The following is a 22259-nucleotide window of genomic DNA, read 5'->3' as shown; positions in this document are numbered from 1 at the left end:
TTCTTCATAATGCTTTACAGCACTCAAACACGCGACCCATGGGTCAGATCCTGTCTGCAATAGGCCGCAGAGTTGGCCTCCTAGAGACTACGAGGGACTGGCCCCTGCTGCCCTGGCCATGCACGCCCAGTCAGCCACGCCATCCAGGCCACACCCACCCCAGGCCCCCAAGGGCAAACTACTCCCAATGCAGCCAATAACCACATTGAGTTTGATACCCCTGCACTAAGCGATTTACAAAGTCAGTTTATTGCCTTAATCTGGGTCCTCATTTTACCAACCTCGGAAGGATGGAAGCTGAGTCAACCTCGACCTGGTTAGGATCAAACTCTTGCTGTGGGTAGAGGAAGCCTCCAATACTGCATTCTAATATTACAGATTCAGTAGGTCTATGAGATTCATATTTGAAATAAATAAGAGAAAGGGAAAGAGCTGGTAGTCTGCTGTTTCTTTTCCTTATTTTTATTCTGCCTCATCCAGACCTAGAAGAATAAACATTAGCAGTTCCCTTTGATAACAATCGTAACATCCAAATTGGCTGCATTCTGCAGAGAATGCAGCCAATTACCGTATTTATCGGCGTATAACACGCACTTTTCCCCCCGAAAAATAGGGGGCAAATGATGTATGCGTGTTATACGCCGATATACGCCAGGCGATATACGCCAGGTGCACAGAAAAGGATCACGGAGCGCTTCGCCCCAAAAGCAGCTGCTTTTCTGTGCGCCTGGCGTTTAAAATATCCGGCTATCTATCTAAACGCCAGGCGCACAGAAAAGGATCGCGGAGCGCTTCGCCCCAACAGCAGCCGTTTAGATAGATAGCCGGATGTTTTAAACGCCAGGCGCACAGAAAAGCAGCTGCTGTTGGGGCGAAGTGCTCCGCGATCCTTTTCTGTGCGCCTGGCGTTTAGATAGATAGCCGGATGTTTTAAACGCCAGGCGCACAGAAAAGCAGCTGCTTTTGGGGCGAAGCGCTCCGCGATCCTTTTCTGTGCGCCTGGCGTTTAGATAGATAGCCGGATGTTTTAAACGCCAGGCGCACAGAAAAGGATCGCGGAGCGCTTCGCCCCAAAAGCAGCTGCTTTTCTGTGCGCCTGGCGTTTTAAACATCCGGCTATCTATCTAAACACCAGGCGCACAGAAAAGGATCACGGAGCGCTACTCAGCGGGGTGTGGGCGAGAGGAGGAGAGAATGGATGAGCCGTCTCTCCTCTCCCAGACACCCAACTAAAACACTTTCTTTCGCCCGCGGAAGAGCTCGGGCGGGCGAAAGGAAGCGCTTTAGACAGCGGGGTGTGGGTGAGAGGAGGAGAGAATAGATGAGCCGTCTCTCCTCTCCCCGGACTCCCGACTAAAAGTTAATTAAAAAAAGGAAGGAGGGAAGGATGGAACTGGAAGGGAGGCAGGGAAGGAGGGAGGGAGAAAGGAAGGATAGGAGGATAGGGAAAGAGGAAAGAAGGCAGGCAGGCAGAAGGGAGGGAGGTGCAAGGAAGGAAGGAAGCATAGATAAGCAGGAGGGAAAGAAGGCAGGCAGGCAGGAGGAAAGAGGAAGGAGGGAACTGGAAGGGAGGCAGGAAGGAAGGGAAGGAGGAAGGGAGGGTGGAAGATAGTAGCAGTGAAAGCAGCAGTGTTCATAGTTGCTTTTACTGTCCTTTTACATTATTTACCTTATAAGTGGTAATAATATTAATAAAAAAAAAGTTCTGAGCTACCCTTATTTTGCTTCAAAGTTCTTTATTTGAAATTTAAATTTTTTTCCTGAAATTTCCCTCTTAAAATGAAGGTGTGTGTTATACGCCTGTGCGTGTTATACGCCGATAAATACGGTATATGAAATTGTTTGCTATGTTTCCTTCTAAAGAATCCATATAACTTCATTTGATTTGATTTTTTGACTACAACTATTTATTTGTTGCAGGAATTAAAAGGAGGGAAGACTTATGCAAAGGTAAAAACAATGCCTCTTTTGTTTCCTTTTCATATCTGTCTGTAATATTAGTTTAGAGATATATTACTGTACAGGCTTCTTATTGTTATGAATAATATCAGGTACTATAAAACTTACTTATGTAGCATAAAGATGATAAGGCATGCTACGAAGCCTAAATGTGTTTGATTTCTTTTTTGTTCTGTGATTACTAACTTCATTCTTTTGTCAATAGTTGGGCTTTGCAGATCTTAACCTGGCAGAGTTTGCTGGATCAGGAAATACCACTCGCCGCTGCTTACTGGAAGGTTATGATACCAAAAACACAAGGCAGGACAATTCAATTCTCAAAGTAATTGTGTGGGATTTTTTTGCTATTCCATTTTGGTTTTTTAGAAGTAGCTTAAATATCTGATGAAAAATAGTAAATAAGAGAAAACCCATCAGAAATAAGTGCTTAAATTATTCAGGGTATTTTAGGGATATTGTATAAATAGCACCTTAGTTTGCCCAAATACATTTTTTTCCTCATTAGTTATATGTGCTTTTTTCCTCTGAAATGGTTTTGATAACACAATCTTTGTTAATGAATTTGATTTTAAAATTGGTATTCAATTAGGCCTTTGTAATTGATTTTCATAAGAGGTTTTAATCTATATGCCGTAACTATAATCCATTTTTGTAATAGCTCTGGTTGGTAATTCACTTGATAGAATATAATTAGATTTTTTTGTCATATTTTAGAATTGTAATTTGATTTAATTTTTAAAATTTTCATTCTTACTGATTTATAGATCTTAATCAGCATGCAGTTAATGTCTGGGGACCCTTGCTTTAAAACGTAAGTTTAAATTTATATACATATTTTTCTTAGAATTTGTCCCACTTGGTTGTCTGCTTGTTATGTACTTCTTTTCCTATAGTCCTTATAGGAAATCACTATCAAAGCATGATGAAATGTGGAGTTTTACTTTCTAGCTGTCTGTTTGCTGAGCTGATGCTGATTAAGGTTGAAAGGCATTGACTGGCCCAGGATCACCCAACTCCCTTCCATGCCTAAGGGAGGAGTAGAATCTGGTTTGCCCTGCTTCTAGGCCCCAAGCCAGTTCCTTGACCTTTACATCATGCTAGTTATTAATATTTATGAATGTCTGCATGCATGGGTATGTATATGTATCTTGCTGCCTATCTATAATGTTTAAGAATATAATATACTAGCTTTAGTGACCTAATTCCATATTCTATCCAACGTGAGCAAAGGATTTGCTGTGCAGTTGCAGTGATCTTTATTTGTACTGTCTCTTGTCATTCTATCAAAACTGGATTCTGCTTAAAGCCACGTTTCAGTCATCAAAGGCAACTAGATCATTTCCTTCCTTTTTTCATATTCTTCCTTATTTGTAGGCATTATGTATACTGCAGGGTAGGTGCATTAACTAATGTATAGGCAAATAAAATGAAACGTTGTTGTTTATTTCTGCACTATTACCTTTTGGAGTGCCTCCTTAAGGACAGTATACAGGACAGGTAGTCCTTGAGTTATGAATGTAATGAATGCCAATTACATTCGTAACCCGAGGATTCATTGGAGTGAATCACATCAAATGAACGTGACCACTCCCTGCTTTTGTCCATGCATTCACTAATCAAATGTGCAGGTCATTAAGTACACATGAGGAATCTCTGGGTGGGGGAGGCCATGGGGGGTGGGGTGTCTAGCAATGGAACCGGCCACCTGCTTCAAACCATCCAAGCCCTCCCCTGACCCACTGAGATAACTCATGCTGCCTCCCCACAATTGTTCCCCCATCATGCTGCACAGATCACTTACCTTGTGAAGATCTAGTGAACTTCTTTCCTCTCCAGCCTCTCTGCCATGGTTTCCTTGTCTGCTTGCAGTCTCGGTGCAAAAAGTGTTTGAAAGCCGACAAGACTCTGGGGCAGCAAAATCGCATTGCTTCAAGCCTCCCATTGGCTTGCAAATGTTTTTTGCGCCGTTCCAATTTGGGTGCAAAACTGCTTCCCAGATGGGGGATAAGGGCTAAGGCAATTTTGCTGCCTTAAAGTTTTGTCGGCTTGCTAACACTTTTGGCCGGATCTGGTGCAGGCCTCGGTTCGCCAAGAATACAGGTGAAACTCGGAAAATTAGAATATCGTGCAAAACTTCATTTATTTCAGTAATGCAACTTAAAAGGTGAAACTAATATATGAGATAAACTTATTATATGCAAAGCAAGATAGTTCAAGCTGTGATGTGTCATAATTGTTATGATTATGGCTTACAACTCATGAAAACCCCAAATCCACAATCTCAGAAAATTAGAATATTACATGCAATCAATAAAACAAGGATTGTACATAGAACAATATCGGAACCTCTGAACAGTATAAGCAACAGTATTTCAGAACCTCTGAAAAGTATAAGCATGCATATGTACTCAGTACTTGGTTTGGGCCCCTTTTGCCGCAATTACTGTCTCAATGCAGCATGGCATGGAAGCTATCGGCCTGTGGCACTGCTGAGGTGTCATGGAAGACCAGGATGCTTCAAAAGCGGCCTTCAGCTCTTCTGCATTGTTCGGTCTCGCTCTCATCTTTCTTTTGGCAATGCCCCATAGATTCTCTAGGGGATTCAGGTCAAGCAAGTTTGCTGGCCAATCAAGCACAGTAATCCCACGGTCATTGAACCAGGTTTTGGTGTTATTGGCAGTGTGGGCAGGTGCCAGGTCCTGCTGGGAAATGAAGTCAGCATCCCCATAAAGCTCGTCTGTGGAAGGAAGCATGAAGTGCTCCAAAATCTCCTGGTAGACAGCTGCGTTGACCCTGGACTTAATGAAGCACAGTGGACCAATACCAGCAGATGACATGGCTCCCCAAATCAACACACACTGTGGAAACTTCACACTGGACTTCAAGCATCTTGCAGTGTGTGCCTCTCCATTCTTCCTCCATACTCTGGGTCCCTGGTTTCCAAATAAGATGCAAAAGTTGCTCTCATCAGAAAAGAGGACTTTGGACCACTGAGCAACAGACTGGGTCTGTTTTTCTTTAGCCCAGGTAAGATGCTTCTGAGGTTGTTTGTTGTTCAGGAGCGGCTTGACAAGAGTAATACGACATTTGAAGCCCATGTCCAGGATTCGTCTTTGTGTGGTGGCTCTTGATGCACTGACTCCAGCCTCAGTCCACTCCTTGTGAAAGTCCCCAACACTTTTGAATGACCTTTTCCTGACAATCCTCTCCAGGCTGCGGTCATCCCTGCTGCTTGTGCACCTTTTTCTTCCACACTTTTCCTTTCCACATAACTTTCTATTAATGTCCTTTGATACAGCATTTTGGGAACTTACCTTTTGAGGCTTTCCCTCCTTATGGAGGGTGTCAATGATGGTTTTCTGCACAACTATCAGGTCAGCAGTCTTTCCCATGATTGTGATTCCTACTGAACCAGACTGAGGTACCATTTAAAGGCTCAGGAACCCTTTGCAGGTGTTATGGCTTAATTAGCTGATTAGAGTGGGACACTTTGAGCCTAGAATATTGCATCTTTTCACAATATTCTAATTTTCTAAGATTGTAGATTTGGGGTTTAATGAACTTTTGCATGATATTCTAATTTTTCAAGTTTCACCTGTACAGGCCTAAAGTACTGTCATGTGAGGTTCAACAGGCAAGATCTCACACTACTGATCTTGCGTGATCTCGCACTACTTTAGGCCTCTGTTCTCTGCGAATGCACCAAAGCAGGCAAAGGAACTGACAGCTCCCTAGTTCATCACAAGGTAAGTGAGTCTCCACGGTACTGAGACTGTGGAGACCTGGCTGGGAGGGGGGGAGGAATATGAAAGCCAAATGCAATTATTTCATAAGTATAAATGACTGTCATGGCGCTGCAACATTTGTAACTTCAGGATTATGTCATAGTTACTTGGGCGGTTGTCATAACTTCGAATGGTCACTAAGTGAACTGTCATAACTTGAGGATTACCTGTACCTCTTAATAGCACAGTACCACCTTGATCTGGGGAAAACGATATTCTTGACTTACTATTTGGGTGCTTTTATGTGATAGAACAAAAAGATATTTATGTATCTCATTGGTTATTTTGATGAGTTTCTCACCTACTCAGTGTATCAGATTTGTATAAGAAGATAATTTAGTACTAGAATTGCAACTCTTAAATTTTGTGAGTCCAATCCAAAGGAAATGAGTCTCCCTGGCCCTTCAGTTCCTATCTTCTGTAGTGATGGTATGTGCTGCTGCTCAAAAACTATGACAATTGGCTTATGTTAGTCTGCATAAATTACATGTGGGCTTTTATCATATCAGCAATATTCTTGTCTAAAGTTATTGAGCAATGTTGAAGAACCCTTTCCTCTTAGTTACAACCTTGTCTTTATTTCCTAAGATTATATATTTTAACTTTGTTAACAATGACATACTCAATTAGTAATACAGATGAATACCTTGCATTGACCTACCATATGTTGGATATTAAAGATGTTCTTTTTCTTTTGTGGTTTGGCTTCTTATCCATAAGAGACAGTTTGTATATGTACTATTCCAGAAAGCTGTATACATGGATTGTACCAGAAAAAAAAAAGTAGGATTGGGATGAATTTCTAGACTTTTGCAATGAGTCATGTACTCAGAGAGCTAATTGTGGCAGTGCAGCTGGGAGATTTTCTTTTCCATTAGCCATGTTATAATTTACTTGTAGGCAGCACAAAAAGAAATGTACGGTAATATAAAACAGCATACATTCTTAATTTGGAGTTAATTATTTTAAACTGCATAGATTTAAATAGCAAAATTCAGATATAAGGACTTGAAGTATTGATACAGGTTTGTTTGTCTTTATAATGCCATAATAGCAGTTTTTCCTTCTTTCCCAGAGTGCCCAGAGTAGTAAACTACAGTAATCGGGCTTGTTTGGTTCTGTATTTAATCTGAGTCATCTGTAAATGTCATTTGTATTGAATACTACTTGTATTTCCTTCTGAAAATGTATTTTGAGGCTTTCTGATTATTTAGAAATAGTGTTACTTTGATGTGTCAGTCACATATAGAATAATGAACTGAACTATCATTTCCCAGCAGGGTAGAACATCATCATTTCTTCACAATGTTAAAAAATATCACTCATTAGATATTTGCATTAGATACTTAATGTTACATTTCAGAATTTCATGTTTAATCTTATTAACATACTATAGCTCCGATTTTTTTTTCAGTGGAGCTGGATTTGGATGTAGCATGCAAGACGAGTTGCAGAGTAGAAATTTCAACTTTACCTGGCAGTTGCATACAAGGAAGACTTGTATTTTTCAAGATGACAGTGTATCTTTGCTCCAATTTTTTTTTTTAAAAAAAACTTTGCCTGTCAAATAATGGTAGAAACATTGAGAAAGCTTGTTCCAGATGGTATTTCAACCAGTTATAAAAGCTTGATGGACTAATAGACGGCTTTCCCGTCTAAGTGGGGGGAAAAATAACCAAAATAAAGTAGAATTGACTTGCAAAAATTGTGGATAAAGTCTACAAGCCATGTGTTGTACTCCATCAAGGATCTGGGAGAAAAAGGTTACATGCTAATTCATTGTTCACTGGAGTGGTTCAGTAGGTTTTTGACAGCCCTTCCTGATAAGCCAAGACAGGAAACACAACAAGATGAGCCAATTTTACTTTACTGTAAGGCTTCAGTAACAGAATCTTGCAAATTTGAAAGTACAAATTTCCTTTTGTCTATTTCTATAGCCTGCCCAATTAGGGCAAGTTCTTCCTTTTCTTTCTCTGACTATTAAGCATCTGTTCAATATATGTTATTTTATTCCATGCAAGCACCTTATTCACACCCTTCATTATAAGTATCTGATCTTTGTTGGACACTAACTTCAATGCTGGCAGTCTTTATCCTCCTGCTGGTAATTCTATATCTGCCATAATTTTCTCTTTTAATTCTTCTAATCAGAGAGGCAGTTCATAGGTTGCTTCAGTGCTGGCCTGTACTGGTTCTGTTGTTTTTAATTCTTCTAAGTTATCTCTAGTTCACTCAGCTCACTTCTTTTCTATTCACAGTTGTTATTATTTGAGTTTCTCCTACTATTGGTTTGGGGTCTTTCATATTCACAATTTTTCCTAATCTTTTCCAGTTCAGCTTTCCTGAATATATTATTTCTGGTAATGAATCTCCTTTGATCTGCTAGTTGTTGTTCAGTGGTATTCGAATCCAGATAAATTATTATCCTGTGTTGAAATTTTTGTTTTAAGAATCTCCACACTGTTGGTTCTGATTTATAATAGCAAATTGTAGTGGTATGATTTTCCAACACATTTTTATGTCTTATACGGTGGTTGTTCTTCCCACTTCCCTCAGGAGCCCAACCAAAGCTCCTGAGTAATGGGATTCAAAAAAAAAATGCTACTGGTTCTGTGGGCATGATGTGGCTTTGTGGGCGTGGCAGGAGAAAGATACTGCAAAATCCCCATTCCCTCCCCACCCCACTAACCTGCTTTCCAGTTCCAGTCTGTTCAGGGCAGCAAAAGAAGATCAGCTGGGAGGCAGTGGGGGCGGGTCAGCCTATGTGCCGGTTCTCCAAACTACTCAAAATTTCTGCTACCGGTTCTCCAGAACCTGTCTGAATACCACCTCTGCCTGAGTCCTTTGCCCATTTGTTGTCAGATGTTGACAGAGAGGGTTTTTTTTTATAACTATGTGTGAGTATTCTATAGTTTAGATTCACAGTCTAAGACTGGTGGAAGCTTAATAATTGAAAGCCTAACCATAGACCTAAGAATTAAAAGAATGTAGACAGTTCCAAGTAGAGTGGTTTTGTGTGTGTGTGTGTTTTGTAAAATTAGGTGTTCAGGTCTGATAAATTCAATACTTCCAGTTACCAAGGAAGTTCTTTAGGTATTGTTCCAGGGCTCAAATCATGATTGGTATATGGATTTCTTTTCTCATAAAAGACTTGATCTTCAAGTCTCAATAGTTTGTAATTTTTTGCAATTGTTTTTCCTCAGTCCTAGCATCACTCAGAATTATTATTTATAAATTCTTCTTCTTCTTTGCAGTAGTTAGTTTCCCCTTCTAATGGTTGAAAATGATTAGGCAGCAACCAGCAATTCTCAGAGTACAAGGAACTATTATATAAACAATTCTCAGCTACCATCACCAAATAGCCATTAATTTTAAAAATAGGAAGGAAAAGCCAGTTTAACTCTGCACCACAAATATATAAAAGCTCTATACATTATTTGCTCCAGAATAGGCAATCGGATGCTGTGTAAATATTCATTCATGTTTGCAGTATAACTTTTCTGCTGAGTCAATTCAAGTCCCGAGTAAGAGATTAAACGTCTAGAGAGCTGAAAATTATTTATGACCTATAGCATAAAGCCTGCTGCCCTTAGATATGCATACACAAGTATACACACGACAACCTTCCATCTCAAATTTCTTTGATTGCAGACCTCCATCTACAGCAATGTCTATACCAATTGCTGGAGAATCAGAATCCCTGCATGAAAGCAGAAAAGGTGCAGAGAACACTAAAGGATCACATTTGACCGTATCAGGTAGGAAATTGTGGAAGGCGATCAGCCACAGGAAAATGGATAATTATAAGATAATTAATTGTACTTCAGCATAGCTCTCTTTCAAATATTTCTCTATGATAACTCATAACTAAGAAACATGCATGATATGTCTATTTAAAAGTACTGCCTACAGGTATCTAGAATAAGCAACAATATCATTTATAACATCATTGTGGAAATCACCCAGTGTTTATATGCCATGGTGTTTGATACAGTTACTCATCCTTGTGACATGCACATACAGTATTTCAATGCACGTGATATCATAAAGGGGCATAGAATTTTAGGATTATCTGTTTTGTGAAAAATTACTGTCTTAAAAAAACTAGGATGTTATTTGGAAGAACGTCTTCTTGCATTACAATTATTTACTTACAGACTGTTTTAAATATGGAGAAATATTCTGATATGTAGTATCTTACATTTCAAACTTGTTTAAACTTCAAGCAATTTTTGATGCTGGAATGTGTAATCATTTCTTAGTTACCAGCATTGATTCAAGTGTGGGGATGGCTTTAAAAAAGGAATGTGGAGGTACATAGGTGACCAACATGATTTACTATTATCCGTCCTTAGTAGATTACAAACTATTGTTGCTTTTAGTCCCCTAGTGATAACAGATGTGATGGAGTTATTTTTCAATTTAAATTTTTAAATGATCAAAGCTAAATGAAGACAGAATAGAGGATTTTTAATACAGGAATCAAGTTCCTTGCAGCAAGACAGATCATTATTAGAGAAGTAAATGAGTTAACATAGTTACCTACAATTATTTCCTAACGTTATCTGCATGCTAACAATTCCTCATATATAATGTAAAGGTATAATACTAGAGATCAATTCAGCAAACCTACTGATTAATTTTAATCAAGTCTTTATTACAAATAGCTCAGTTACCTGTGCAAATAATCCAGCAGTAGTGCTGTTCAATCTGACTTTTTTTTCCAACAGATTTTACAAGCAAGAGCATCTCAACCCCAGATGAACTTGGAGCATGTGGACATTCTAGGACTTCTAGTTATGCAAGCCAGCAATCAAAAGTATCAGGTAAAACTATTATCCTTTGCGATATACTTTCAGGGCTTATAAATAACAAATTCTCTGCTTTGTTTGAAAAAAAAAGTTTTATGGATTTACAAATTATGCTCTTAAATTGAAAATTTCTTACTAAGTGAATTTTAAGAAATGTTAGAAATAGTACTTTCTTACAGGCCCAGCTAAAATGCATTTAAAAATAGTCTAAACATGAGCACCAATAATAGTTTTTACCTCATCTTCATGCTACTAAAAAGTGTATGTACAAGTAGCCCTCTAGTTACGAATGTAATGGAGTCTGCCCATTCAATTCGTACATCAAGGATTCATGGGCGTGAATCTCGTACCTTGAATGAGATCACTTCCTGCTTTCGCCCACGCATTTGCTAATTTAATATGTGGTCAAATGCGTGGTTTGTTCAGTGCACATGAGGTATCTCAGAGTGGGAAGGCCATGGGGGTTGCTAATGATAGAACCAGCCCACAAGGCCTCCCTAACCCACTAAGATAACTCATGCTTCCCAGTTCCTGTCGTGCCTGACTCACTTACCTTGCAAAGATGTATCTGTCTCTGCTGCGGTTTCTTTCACTTTGAGAGAGAGAAGAGTCAATGGAAGCTCCTGGGTGCAAAAAGTGTTTGTCTGTTTCCTACTTCTCCCCTCCTCCCCCAACTCCTTTCCGGGACACTGGGACACTTTTCGCCGCTGAAGGAGACTGGAGGCTTCATCTGCATTCACTCCCTTTTGAAACACTCCACAGATGCCTATGACGCTTTTTAAAATGGAGGGATTTGCTCCATTTTGAAATGCCCCAGAGACTCTTATGAGGCAGTGGTGGGTTTCCATTTTTTTTTACTACTGTTTCACTTGTTCATCCACGTGATGCTTCTGTGCATGTGCAGAACTTCTGGGTGGGTAGGCGGAGCATCCTGCCGCTGCCACTCCCGGTTCACCCAATTCGGGCTGAATCCGGAGCAACCCACTTTTGCTAAAAGGCCTTTGAAAATGGAGGGATTTGCTCCCTTTTGAAATGCTCCATAGGCACCTATGAGGCCTTTGAAAACAGAGGGATTTGCTCTGTTTTCAAAGGCCTCATAAGCACCTATGGGGCATTTCAAAACTGAGTGAATCCCTCTGTGAAGCTTCCAGTCTCCGTCAGGTCTCTGTCTTGGCAATAAGTGTCTCAGTGGTGGTGGAAAGGAGTTGGGGTGGGGTGGAGCAGGAGACAAGCACCACAAACACTTTTCGCACCGAGAATGAAAGTTTCTGGGATCCATGATCTTGCAAGAGTTCAGGCACCCAGTCTTTGCAAAAGAAATATCTGCTTCCCACCTATCTATTGATGGAAAAAAGGAGAATCCCTACGTACAATTGCAGGTCTTTGAACATATGATGGGAGTTTACCTATATTCTTTGAGAAATTCACAGTATGTTGTTGTGTAATTTGATTGAAAATTGCTTGGTACCAACAGTAAATTGGTAATTGCAAAAATCAGTTTCTGACAAAACACCATTCAGGAGAATAGATTGCTTAACAATAATTTGATTCACTTAATCATTTAGTGACTGTAATGACTCACTTTATGGCTTGTAAAAACAGTTGTAAAATCAAGTTTTGTCAGCTGGTGCCTCAGGTTGTGGCTTATGACCAGTCCAGACTCCATTGTGGTTGTAAGTTGGGAACTAACAGCATGCACAAATAAACAATTATAAGAGGAACTTATAAAAGTAACAATCAACAAGTTATTAGAAATCATGCTGAAGAACAGGTTTGTTTCTTTTTCCAAAATAACAAAGGTTAACCTTACTTCTAAGAAGTGACTTTCTGTGGGCACTACTTAAGATCTCTCATAGCCATTGCCTTATTTTACTATCTTAAAGTCCACTGTTAGATATTAACTCTGTCTGCTATAGTTTCCAACCAGGTCCTCTGTTCAGGCGGGAACAGAGATTGAATCCTATTGGCTAAGAGGTCTGTCAGCTCCCTATAAAAGGGCGGCTGTCAGACCAAGCAGTGCTGGATTGTACAGACTTGTTCTACTTTAATAAAGAGCTGTTGTTACGTTAAGCCTGTGTCTGCCTTCTCATTACCCGATCTAACATCCACCTTAATCATATCTTACTTAACTTTACTTCTACCATAGAAGAAGTATAATCTTTGTGGTAGCAGCATTTTTTTCAGACTGACAAGATTTAGTTAATTCAGATTCATATACAGTGGGGCAAAAAAGTATTTAGTCAACCACCAATTGTGCAAGTTCTCCCACTTAAAAAGATGAGAGAGGCCTGTAATTGGCATCATAGGTAGACCTCAACTGTGAGAGACAAAATGTAAAAAAAAAGACCAAACAATCACATTGGCTGTGTTGCCCAGCGACAGCCCCAAAACATCACTGCTCTAGAGGAGATCTGCATGGAGGAATGGGCCAACATACCAGCAACAGTGTGTGCCAACCTTGTGAAGACTTACAGAAAACGTTTGACCTCTGTCATTGCCAACAAAGGATATATAACGAAATATTGAGATGAACTTTTGATACTGACCAAATACTTATTTTCCACCATAATTTGCAAATAAATTATTTCCAAATCAGCCAATGTGATTGTTTGGTCTTTTTTTTTACATTTTGTCTCTCACAGTTGAGGTCTACCTATGATGCCAATTACAGGCCTCTCTCATCTTTTTAAGTGGGAGAACTTGCACAATTGGTGGTTGACTAAATACTTTTTTGCCCCACTGTATATATTGCATATATTGGGTCTTGTCAGGATATTTACAACATGACAAAGTGGGAGAATAAATATGAGCTGTTGTGTATTAGTTTATTTTGTAACATCCTTCTACCAATTGCTTCATTTGGGTAGCTTGTTTTGGTTTCTGAGAGAACACTACTTTTGGCACCAGAAAAAATTGTTGAGTTCTTATAGGACAAAGATCCATGAAGCTGGTTTGTATGCTACCATTCAGAGAGTGACATGCAACAAGGAAGTACAGTAACGGGGAATGTACAAGGTAGCAGGAAGAAAAACGTGAGCTATATAAGTGTTGTTGTTCCCAAGTCATGGGTGTTAGGTTCCCATTGAGGCAAGGATAAACACAACTCTACTTCTATTGTTTTACAGGAATCAGTAGTCACAGAGTTGACCATTTCTGGACAAGCAGAAAATATTGTTTAGCATTTACACCTAAGCAGCTTTCAGAATTTTCACTCTCTCTTCCTGCACTGTCCACTTTAAAGAAGAGATTTAAATTTCTTTTTATCTCTAATTCTCATAATGTCCATTAAAGATAGGTGCTTCTTTACCTTCTCTGCATTCCTGCATGTAAGTATGGCCAAATTATATTGAGATTTTTCAGCCATTACTTTAGCCCTGACACTAAAGGGCTTACCAGATGTCCCTTGAACTAAAAGAGGCTGCTCATCATCAGACTATTTTAAAAAAAGAAAAACAACAAAGACTAATTTTGCATGGGCAAAGTTCTCTGGCATGCATTAGCAAAATATGGTATGATGAAAGAGATATAGTAAATCACTCTCAATTTTGTTGCTATCTTTTTAATTTAATTTCGCTATGCTTTCCCTCCAAGTGGAGATTTTGCTTTAGTAGATCATTTTTAAAGAAATAAATTATCAGCGGCCCCAGCATACCTAAACTTCCCAGTACCGTACTTCTCCTTTTTGTTTGTTTCTTTCATACTCTGAGTCTTATACTAATCCCTTCAGTTTTCTTGGCAAGGTTTTTCAGAAGTGATTTGCCATTCCCTTCTTCCTAGAGCTGTGAGAAAGTGACTGGCCCAATGTCACCTCACTAGTTTTGTGCCTTCGTGCAGAACTAGAACTCAGTCTTCTGGTTTCTAGGCTGGTGCCTTAACAACTATACCAAACTGGCTCTCTTTTTAAATCTAGAAACAACTAAGTCTCTAGGAATCAAGTCTTGTATTTTATGAAATTATTCTCCTATTCAGATGCCCTCTTCAGCAGGTAGCAGGTTTCGTAATTCTGTAGTACAAAATGAATATGTAGAATTCATCTAGCTGCCCTTCTTTCTGAACTGAGAAGGTAATTCCTAACATATGTTGGTGAGCCAATTTTACTTGAGTTTAGTGTTTACATTTAAGTCTCAGGGTAGGCACAAATCAAGATTTTATGGCCAATATGGCAATTACTGACGTGAATCTGGGAAGCTAGATTTATTTAGACTTGATATTTTTTTGCTAGATAAGCTTGTGATGAAAACCATTCCCTTGTTATGGTAAACTTGCTGTTTAGTAATATTCATGCCCTAAATTCTCCAAGGTTAAGAAACTTTTGCAAATGGTCCACCTTGCAAAACTCATAGATTCATAGACTATGGATTTCTTATTGGTCTAGACCACAGTCTAGATTTTTGTTTTGCTGGTAGTCCAGTTGAACCTTAATGGATGTTCAGGTTTTTAAATTGTTATTTAAGAATTTAGTACAGGTAGTTCTCAATTTATGGCCACAATGGTGCCCAAAATTTCTGTTGCTAAGTGAGATATTTATTAAGTGAATTTTTCCCCATATTACGACCCTTCTTGTCACAGTTGTTAAGTGAATCTGGCTTCCTCGTTGATTTTGCTTGTCAGAAGGTTACAAAACATGATCACATGACCTCAGGATACTGCAGTCATCATAAATATGCATCAATTGCTAAGCATCTGAATTTTTGATCATGTGACTGTGGGGAAGCTGCAATCGCAAGTGTGAAAAATGGTCATGTCACTTATTTTCAGTGTTGTTGTAACTTTGAACGGTCACTAAATGAACTTTTGTAAGTCAAGGACTACCTGTAATGATTTTAGGGCCCATACCTTTGCTAGGTACAAGTACTTACTAGTTGCTGATAATCAAATAAATAACAAATATATTATGATTGGCATTAAAATGGCGTATTCTGGTTAGAAGAAGAAGCTGGAAATTTTGACATGGCATCAGACTAATGGCTCTGAATTAATATATATTTTAGGATACAGTACTGCACATTCCAGATCATCTAGCTTCTCTGATCTCGGTCATAAAAGAAATACCTCTGTGGGAAGCACATCAACTGGTATAAGTAGTATTCTAGAGCCATGTGAAGAGGCTGAATCCAGAAGCACTGAGGATAATCTGAAAGCAACTATGAAAGATGCACTCTCAGAAAATTCAAACAGGTAAATGAATGGAAGATTTAATAATCTGGTAGTTAATTGATCATTGTTCTGGAGCATAGCATTTCTAGATATTTCATATTTTTCATAGGCTACCAGTAAAACAGGATTCTGTGGAATCACAACTGAAGAGAGTTGATGCAACAAGAGTTGATGCAGATGACATTGTTGAAAAAATACTGCAGACGCAAGACTTCAGTTTGGATTCAAGCACAGAAGGTTTGTAAAACAAGAATGAAAACTTGAGAATAAATTGTTGATGATCATTCCAACTCTTAGGTTATACAGAGGAAAATCACTAATGATGTAGTAATTGTTAAAGGTACTAAAATAGCACCTACTGAAGAAACATAGCAGCAGCCACAGAGAGGGACAAACTGTGCAAAGACTATCACACCAGTGAGACAAAGATATGTCCCATCCCTTTTGGATGTGGTCATGATATATGCATGCATATAGGGGCCGACCTTGCAGCCTAATGCTGCTTTGATCATTTTGATGAAAGCATTAAAACCTTTGACACTCTGAGGAGAAACAACTGTTCAGATTAGAAATGTATTTATAGAATTAATACTCTTGACAACTGTATTTTTATTTTATTTATTAAATATCTATGTATGATTTGGTAACTCTAGAGAATCTATACATAATAATTTAAAGTAGGGGGGTTGCAATTTCCATAATTCCCATTTGTTTGAAACTTCTCCCATCATATCCCTCTCTGCTTCCAAAGGTTCCTAGCCATAGTTATGGCTGGAAGAAAGCAATGGGAAGCGTTTATTGTATCATAGTTCTTCCACAAAACAGCTGGTCAAACATAGTAATACTGCGTATTTTTTAATATCTACTTTTACAGAAGAAGGGCTAAGACTTTTTGTAGGTCCTGGAGGGAGCACTGCCTTTGGAAGTCATCACTTACCTAATAGGTATGTCATTAATTAATGCATCCTTTTATCTGTGACATAATCAGCAGTGGAAACCATACCCCCAACACTTCAGATTAGTGTTTCTCAAGTTTCACAACTTTATAAAATATGGACTTCTACTCCCAGAATTCCTCACCCAGACATACTGGCTGGGGAATTCTGGGAATTGAAGTCCATACATCTTAAAGTTGTCATGGTGGAGAACCTTGATTTAAATCATTACTGTAAAGCATCAAAAACCTTAATTTTACATAGCATGAAAGAGTGTAACATAGCCTTTGTGTTGCACTCTAATATTGAAGATAGAGAAAACAATAGGGGAACATGGAACGAACAGGAAGACAAGAAAATTATATATAAAAGGGAAGAAGAAATTACACCAGTTGTCCAACTTGCAAGTATAAAAGACATGCCTTCTTCATTCTTTGAATGCATTGATTTATATTGCATTTTAAGCATTGGTTAAACTTACTTGCAAATTGGTGGGTGGATAACACAACCCCCTAATTCTTTAACATTTTGGCTTCTTCTGAAACACGAATGTAACATAAAAACCTGCTTCTAAAACAATCTCACCTATTTTTTTCTCATCAAATATATGGTTAAAAAGTTAACTCAGTTGGCAATGAGATAGAAATAATTTGTATAGTTTTTTCCCCACACAATGGAAAGCTAATTTAAGTTCCAGTCTAGCCTACAGACCTGAGATTTCCTGTCAGCCTCCCATATGAGCTTTGTTGCTTTCCCCCTTTTCTTGTTTCTAAGACTATGGCCTTCATGTTATGGTTAAATCAAAATAATTCCAAAGAGCCATTTGAGTTTAGATTCTACTTAATGTAACTTTGATAAGTTTCATTTTTTTAAGAAGCACACCTTGTTAAAAAAATAGCTATATAGCATAAATGTAGTGATATTCTCAATTTTCATATGGATTTATGTCAACTTCCACATGAAGTAAAATTATTAGCCATTATTTGCTGGACAAAAAGTGTCCACAACAAAATATGACTTCAAATGTTTACCTTGCTATTGTATCCATGCTGCCCAGTGTGCCCCTCTGGTATGAAAAATATTTTTGAAAATGTTTCCATTCTATCATCTGAGCACAGAATGTGCTAACATTTTGTCCTGGTACTTATACATGCACTGATGTTTTAAAACGAAAACTGAAAATGTCTTGCAATATTAAATTTCTACTGTATGTGTGAAAGCATAAATTGCTCTACAGGTAGTCCCTACTTACCAATGAGAACTCCTTTGCTAAGCAACACATTTGTAAAGTGCAATATTACATGATCACACTCACTTACGATTGTGGTTTCTGCAGTTGCAACTGTTAGGCGAATCCTAAGAGTGAGAGCATCTGATAAATCATGATTACCATTTGTGACCTGCCAGCTTTCCCCACTGTCTTCAGTCATTGAAAGCCAGCAGTGAAGATTGTAAATGGTGATTGGTACTGTGAGATTACCAAATGCCAATTTGGTAATTACAATCACAAGACTAGAGATTACAACCGCTACAACCATTAGGACCCATTTTCATTATCCCTTCTTCAGTGTGACTGTAACTTTTAATGGTCACTGAATGAGTGTACATTAAGTGAGGACTACCTGTACAAGTTCAAGCTTTCCTTTTGTTGCTAATTTTTCCTCTAATCTTTCAGAGCGGGATCCGGAGCTTATGAACAAGTAGTTATAAAACGCTAGAAGAACTGGACTAAGCTGATGGATTTCCAGAATTTATTTCTCAATATTATGAAGGATGAGATCTTCTGAAAGTTGGCATACGCTGGTATGCCTGTTTAGATACTTTATATTGAAAACACTTTCTTCTGAAACCATTTATAAGGGCAATTTCCCATCTTTTAGCATGCTGCTAATTTGTTGGCAGATTTGTTGATGGAGTTGTTGCATTGTTCCATATGTAAATCAAATTGGGGTGGAGTTTTATTTTATTTTTTTGGAAAGGAAAAAATTCTATATAATTGAACCTATACTGAAACCAGTTGTCTGTAAGTGGAAGACCTTCAGTAATGTTTTCTATAGGCAAATCAGAATAGGAAATGGGAAATACTCATTCAAGGAAGTGTTTTGAGAAAGTAGTACTTTTATAAACGTGTCGTTTTAAAACGTGACATGCATTTCAGTAATGTATTTTTGTTATCACTTGAAAATGAGTGACTAGCCCTAAATAGGATTGATATGCATATTTTATTACTGTTGAATATACTCAGAGCCACGCAGGTGCTGTACGTATTCTTAAAACTATGAAAAAGTAAGAGGTTGTATTGACTGACATTTAGTCTGTACCTAAATCATTATAACAGGATTCAATGAAAACTTTGAGCTCACAAGATGATTTGCAGAGAGAGATTGGAAAATATCATTTGAGAGTGCCTTGTTTCTAAGGAAAAAGGAAATACAAACTATTTTATGAAGCTTTAATAATAAATAGTAAACCGCTATAAAGATAAAGCACTTTATAAAGGTTACTTCGGTCGATATGAAATCCATTATTTTAGTTGAAGTTCCGACTTAAGCCTGACATAAATTGAGCAAATGGCATAATAGCAATTTCCCTCGTTTTTGTTGCATTATGTTTGCCGGTCATGGTCCATATATGAAGAAAATATTTGTCAGATGCAGCATCACCTGTGCAAACATTTACATGGATGAATGATTTGCGCCTAGTGCTCTCCAGTATTAAATTGCTTTTTTTCCATGTCCTTTTAAATAGAATTTATTTCAATTAGACTTACACAGAACAAATCTCCTGGCAGAACTGTGATGCATAAACATTGGTATAAAAAACAATATAATTTGCCTATGCAACAATTTCAACAAAGTATTATCTGACAGCAGAAATATCACTTTTTTTTGCTAATGATATGAAATCTACCAATAATCTTGAACTATATCAATAGTTGTTTAGTAGCTGGTCTCATATCTTTAAAAAATAGAAATTGATACACCTTTAAAATAACTTTTAATAAGCTAATTATAGGTATCTTATTTAGTGTCTTATTTTTACTGTTTTCATGGTATCACTGATTCTTTTTGAAAAGAGTATGAGTTATTTTTAGTTAAATGAAGGATTTTTAATGTTTGAAATACGGTTTTTTATAAATATCATAGCTTTTTTGCTGAAATCACATGTGTGAACTCTTAAAATAATATTTCTTTACTATGGTACCCAACAGTGTTGTATTATGTTTCAACATGTTCTAACTTGACTTTAAGTGGGTTTTTTAAAGCTGCTATTAAAATAATGGAAAGGGAATGCACATGGTTTATTTTGAAATACACTTTAATTTACTTTGAACTTTCTATTGGTATGGTTAAGTAAAATGAACCTAAGATAGTGCTTGAATTTATTGTGGAATGATCTTAGTCCTGGAAAATAACTGATTTAGAGAAATAGCAAATTGGTATGAGAATGCACAGGTTAAAATAAATGGCAGGGTCAATTACAGTACCCGTAATGAGAAATTATCACTTTCAACTAAATATTCTACGGTGAATATAATTAGTACAATTACATTGAGTTATCCAATTTTGTTCCTTTTAGAACTAGTACAGAGGGAATTTCTCTCTTGGCATTCAACATGTTGGTGGTAGCTCTTCTTATTCCATATGCTCATTGTATGTATTTCTTATTCTGTGTAAAGTTTGAACAAATATCATGCACTTTTATTAATTGTATTATTTTAATGAAGTGATTCCAGTCCATCTGAGACATGGGAAATGATCTTCATATTTATATGGCATTAAACATGTGTAAACTGTATACCGACATGCTAATGTTTTTTTTATTAAAATTAACATTTTTATCATAAAATACTTCATTGTAAAGTGAACTTACAAATTCAATAAAATTTGTCCTCAACTTTTACTGGTGTTCTTTTTTAAAATAATCATTACACAGATTTAAATATTTTTCTGCATTACTTTTCCCCCTCCCAATAATAATTAATTCCAAAGAAAACAGGTTATCTTTCCTGAAAATAACATGCAGAAAGTAAAAGGATTTTTAAATTATTTGCACCCCTTTTTCAGTTTTTTTAAAGGCCACAAGCCACCACCACCAGCTGCCCTCCTCACCCGCTCAATAACTGGTTTATTTGAGCCAATAATTTTCCATAGAAGATAAATTCTATTTAAGGTGCTCCATTCCCTTGTTGGAACTCTTAAATCCTTTTGTTAAATCCCTACTGCTAAATATCATATCATATATTAATAATTCACATTTACTAAATATAGTAAGAATTGGTATAAAATGGGTTTTGAGTTTTATTCTTTGGTTTTATTTTACTTTTCCCTATAAAAAAGATAAGTTAAAGGTAAATTGGCTTATCTGGTCACATTTCCTTCTGTTTTCTCATGAATATTAGTTTCTCTAATGTACTGGCTTAAAAACCAGAGTTGAAAATTCCTTAAACAAAAGAGAGCCTATGCATTTGGGCCAGAGGGAGAATGACAAAAGTATCAAGGCAACACAAAGCAAACTCCATGCCTTTTAGTATCTACCGGTACATTGTAATGTTCCATGCATGCACATAAAATATGAAAATTGCATAACATCACTTATCACTGACAAATCTTCAGCTTCCATAGACACCTCTGAGACCCTCAGCTAATGAAATATTTCAGCCTCAACAATGAAGTATTTTAGTAAAGAAGAATTAAAGAGAATTAAGCAGAGCTTGGCAATAAAAGATGCCAAGAAATGTATTTCTCTTAATATAGTAAATAACCTGGTTAACCAGCTTTTTTTAAAAAAAATATCACAACCACAAAGCCAAATACTATGTGAAAAACATTTTATAGTGCAGGATACACAACTCACTTGTAAGGAATTTTGGAGGTAAAATAGCTCCTTCCAGTGCTAGATTGATGTCAGTCAATACAAACACAAATACCTGTCACATACTGTCTGGCCCAGTTTTGTATTATAGATCCATTTCAGAGTGTAAGGTCTGAGGATGTGGTTACTTGTAGCTGTGCAGGGCCTCTTGATCATATTTATCATGGCTGATTTCACTTGACTATATGGAATACAATATTATAAATGCAGTAAATATTTGATGCTGGATACTTTAACAATAGTACTGCACACACTTGGGGAAAACAACCCTAAGCTTTTTAATATTTAAAAGAATCATCCACTTCTGGGTTCCACTTCTGGTCACTGAAGTGAGGAACCACTAATTGTCCTAACTGATGTCCTTTATAAGAGGAGACTGGGAGACGCAGTCTTCTTGGCTCCTTGATCTGTCTGCCACCTTTACTTTCCTGATTGATTCTGGGTGCTATGCAGCACAGAATTAAGGATTTGATGGTACCGATTCCAGAGACTGTATAATATGTTCATTTTATACAGAAAAGAACTTCACGTTTACTGAATCTGGCTTTCTACTAGATTTATGTTTGCCACATTTATATGTGCTATGTCATCAGAGATTCTTGACACAGCTAATTATGAGTCACATTTTTGCATGCTATTTTCATTTAATTCGAGCATTTTTATTCTATATTTTAAAATATTGTATACTGCCCAGAATGACTTTGTGTAAGATGACTAACTATACAAATATGATAAAT

At 37.4% G+C, this 22259-nt stretch overlaps 1 protein-coding gene across 1 annotated transcript in view; it reads left to right on the top strand.

Annotated features, from left to right (window-relative positions):
- EEIG2 (EEIG family member 2) overlaps positions 1–20564 on the top strand; it is a 36177-nt gene extending 15613 nt beyond the window's left edge. Inside the window, exons 3-11 of the mRNA XM_081948255.1 lie at positions 1921–1950; positions 2165–2281; positions 2724–2770; positions 9396–9502; positions 10475–10570; positions 15547–15733; positions 15822–15949; positions 16587–16656; positions 18323–20564. Of these exons, the coding sequence (XP_081804381.1) occupies positions 1921–1950; positions 2165–2281; positions 2724–2770; positions 9396–9502; positions 10475–10570; positions 15547–15733; positions 15822–15949; positions 16587–16656; positions 18323–18365 (825 nt within the window). The 3' untranslated portion in view covers positions 18366–20564. The remainder of the gene's footprint in view (positions 1–1920; positions 1951–2164; positions 2282–2723; positions 2771–9395; positions 9503–10474; positions 10571–15546; positions 15734–15821; positions 15950–16586; positions 16657–18322) is intronic.
- Positions 20565–22259: the final 1695 nt, after the last annotated feature.

Source organism: Natrix helvetica, assembly GCF_964273705.1.
Source record: "Natrix helvetica genome assembly, chromosome: 3".
Classification (NCBI taxonomy): domain Eukaryota; kingdom Metazoa; phylum Chordata; class Lepidosauria; order Squamata; family Natricidae; genus Natrix; species Natrix helvetica.
This window is presented reverse-complemented; position numbering and strand designations above follow the sequence as displayed.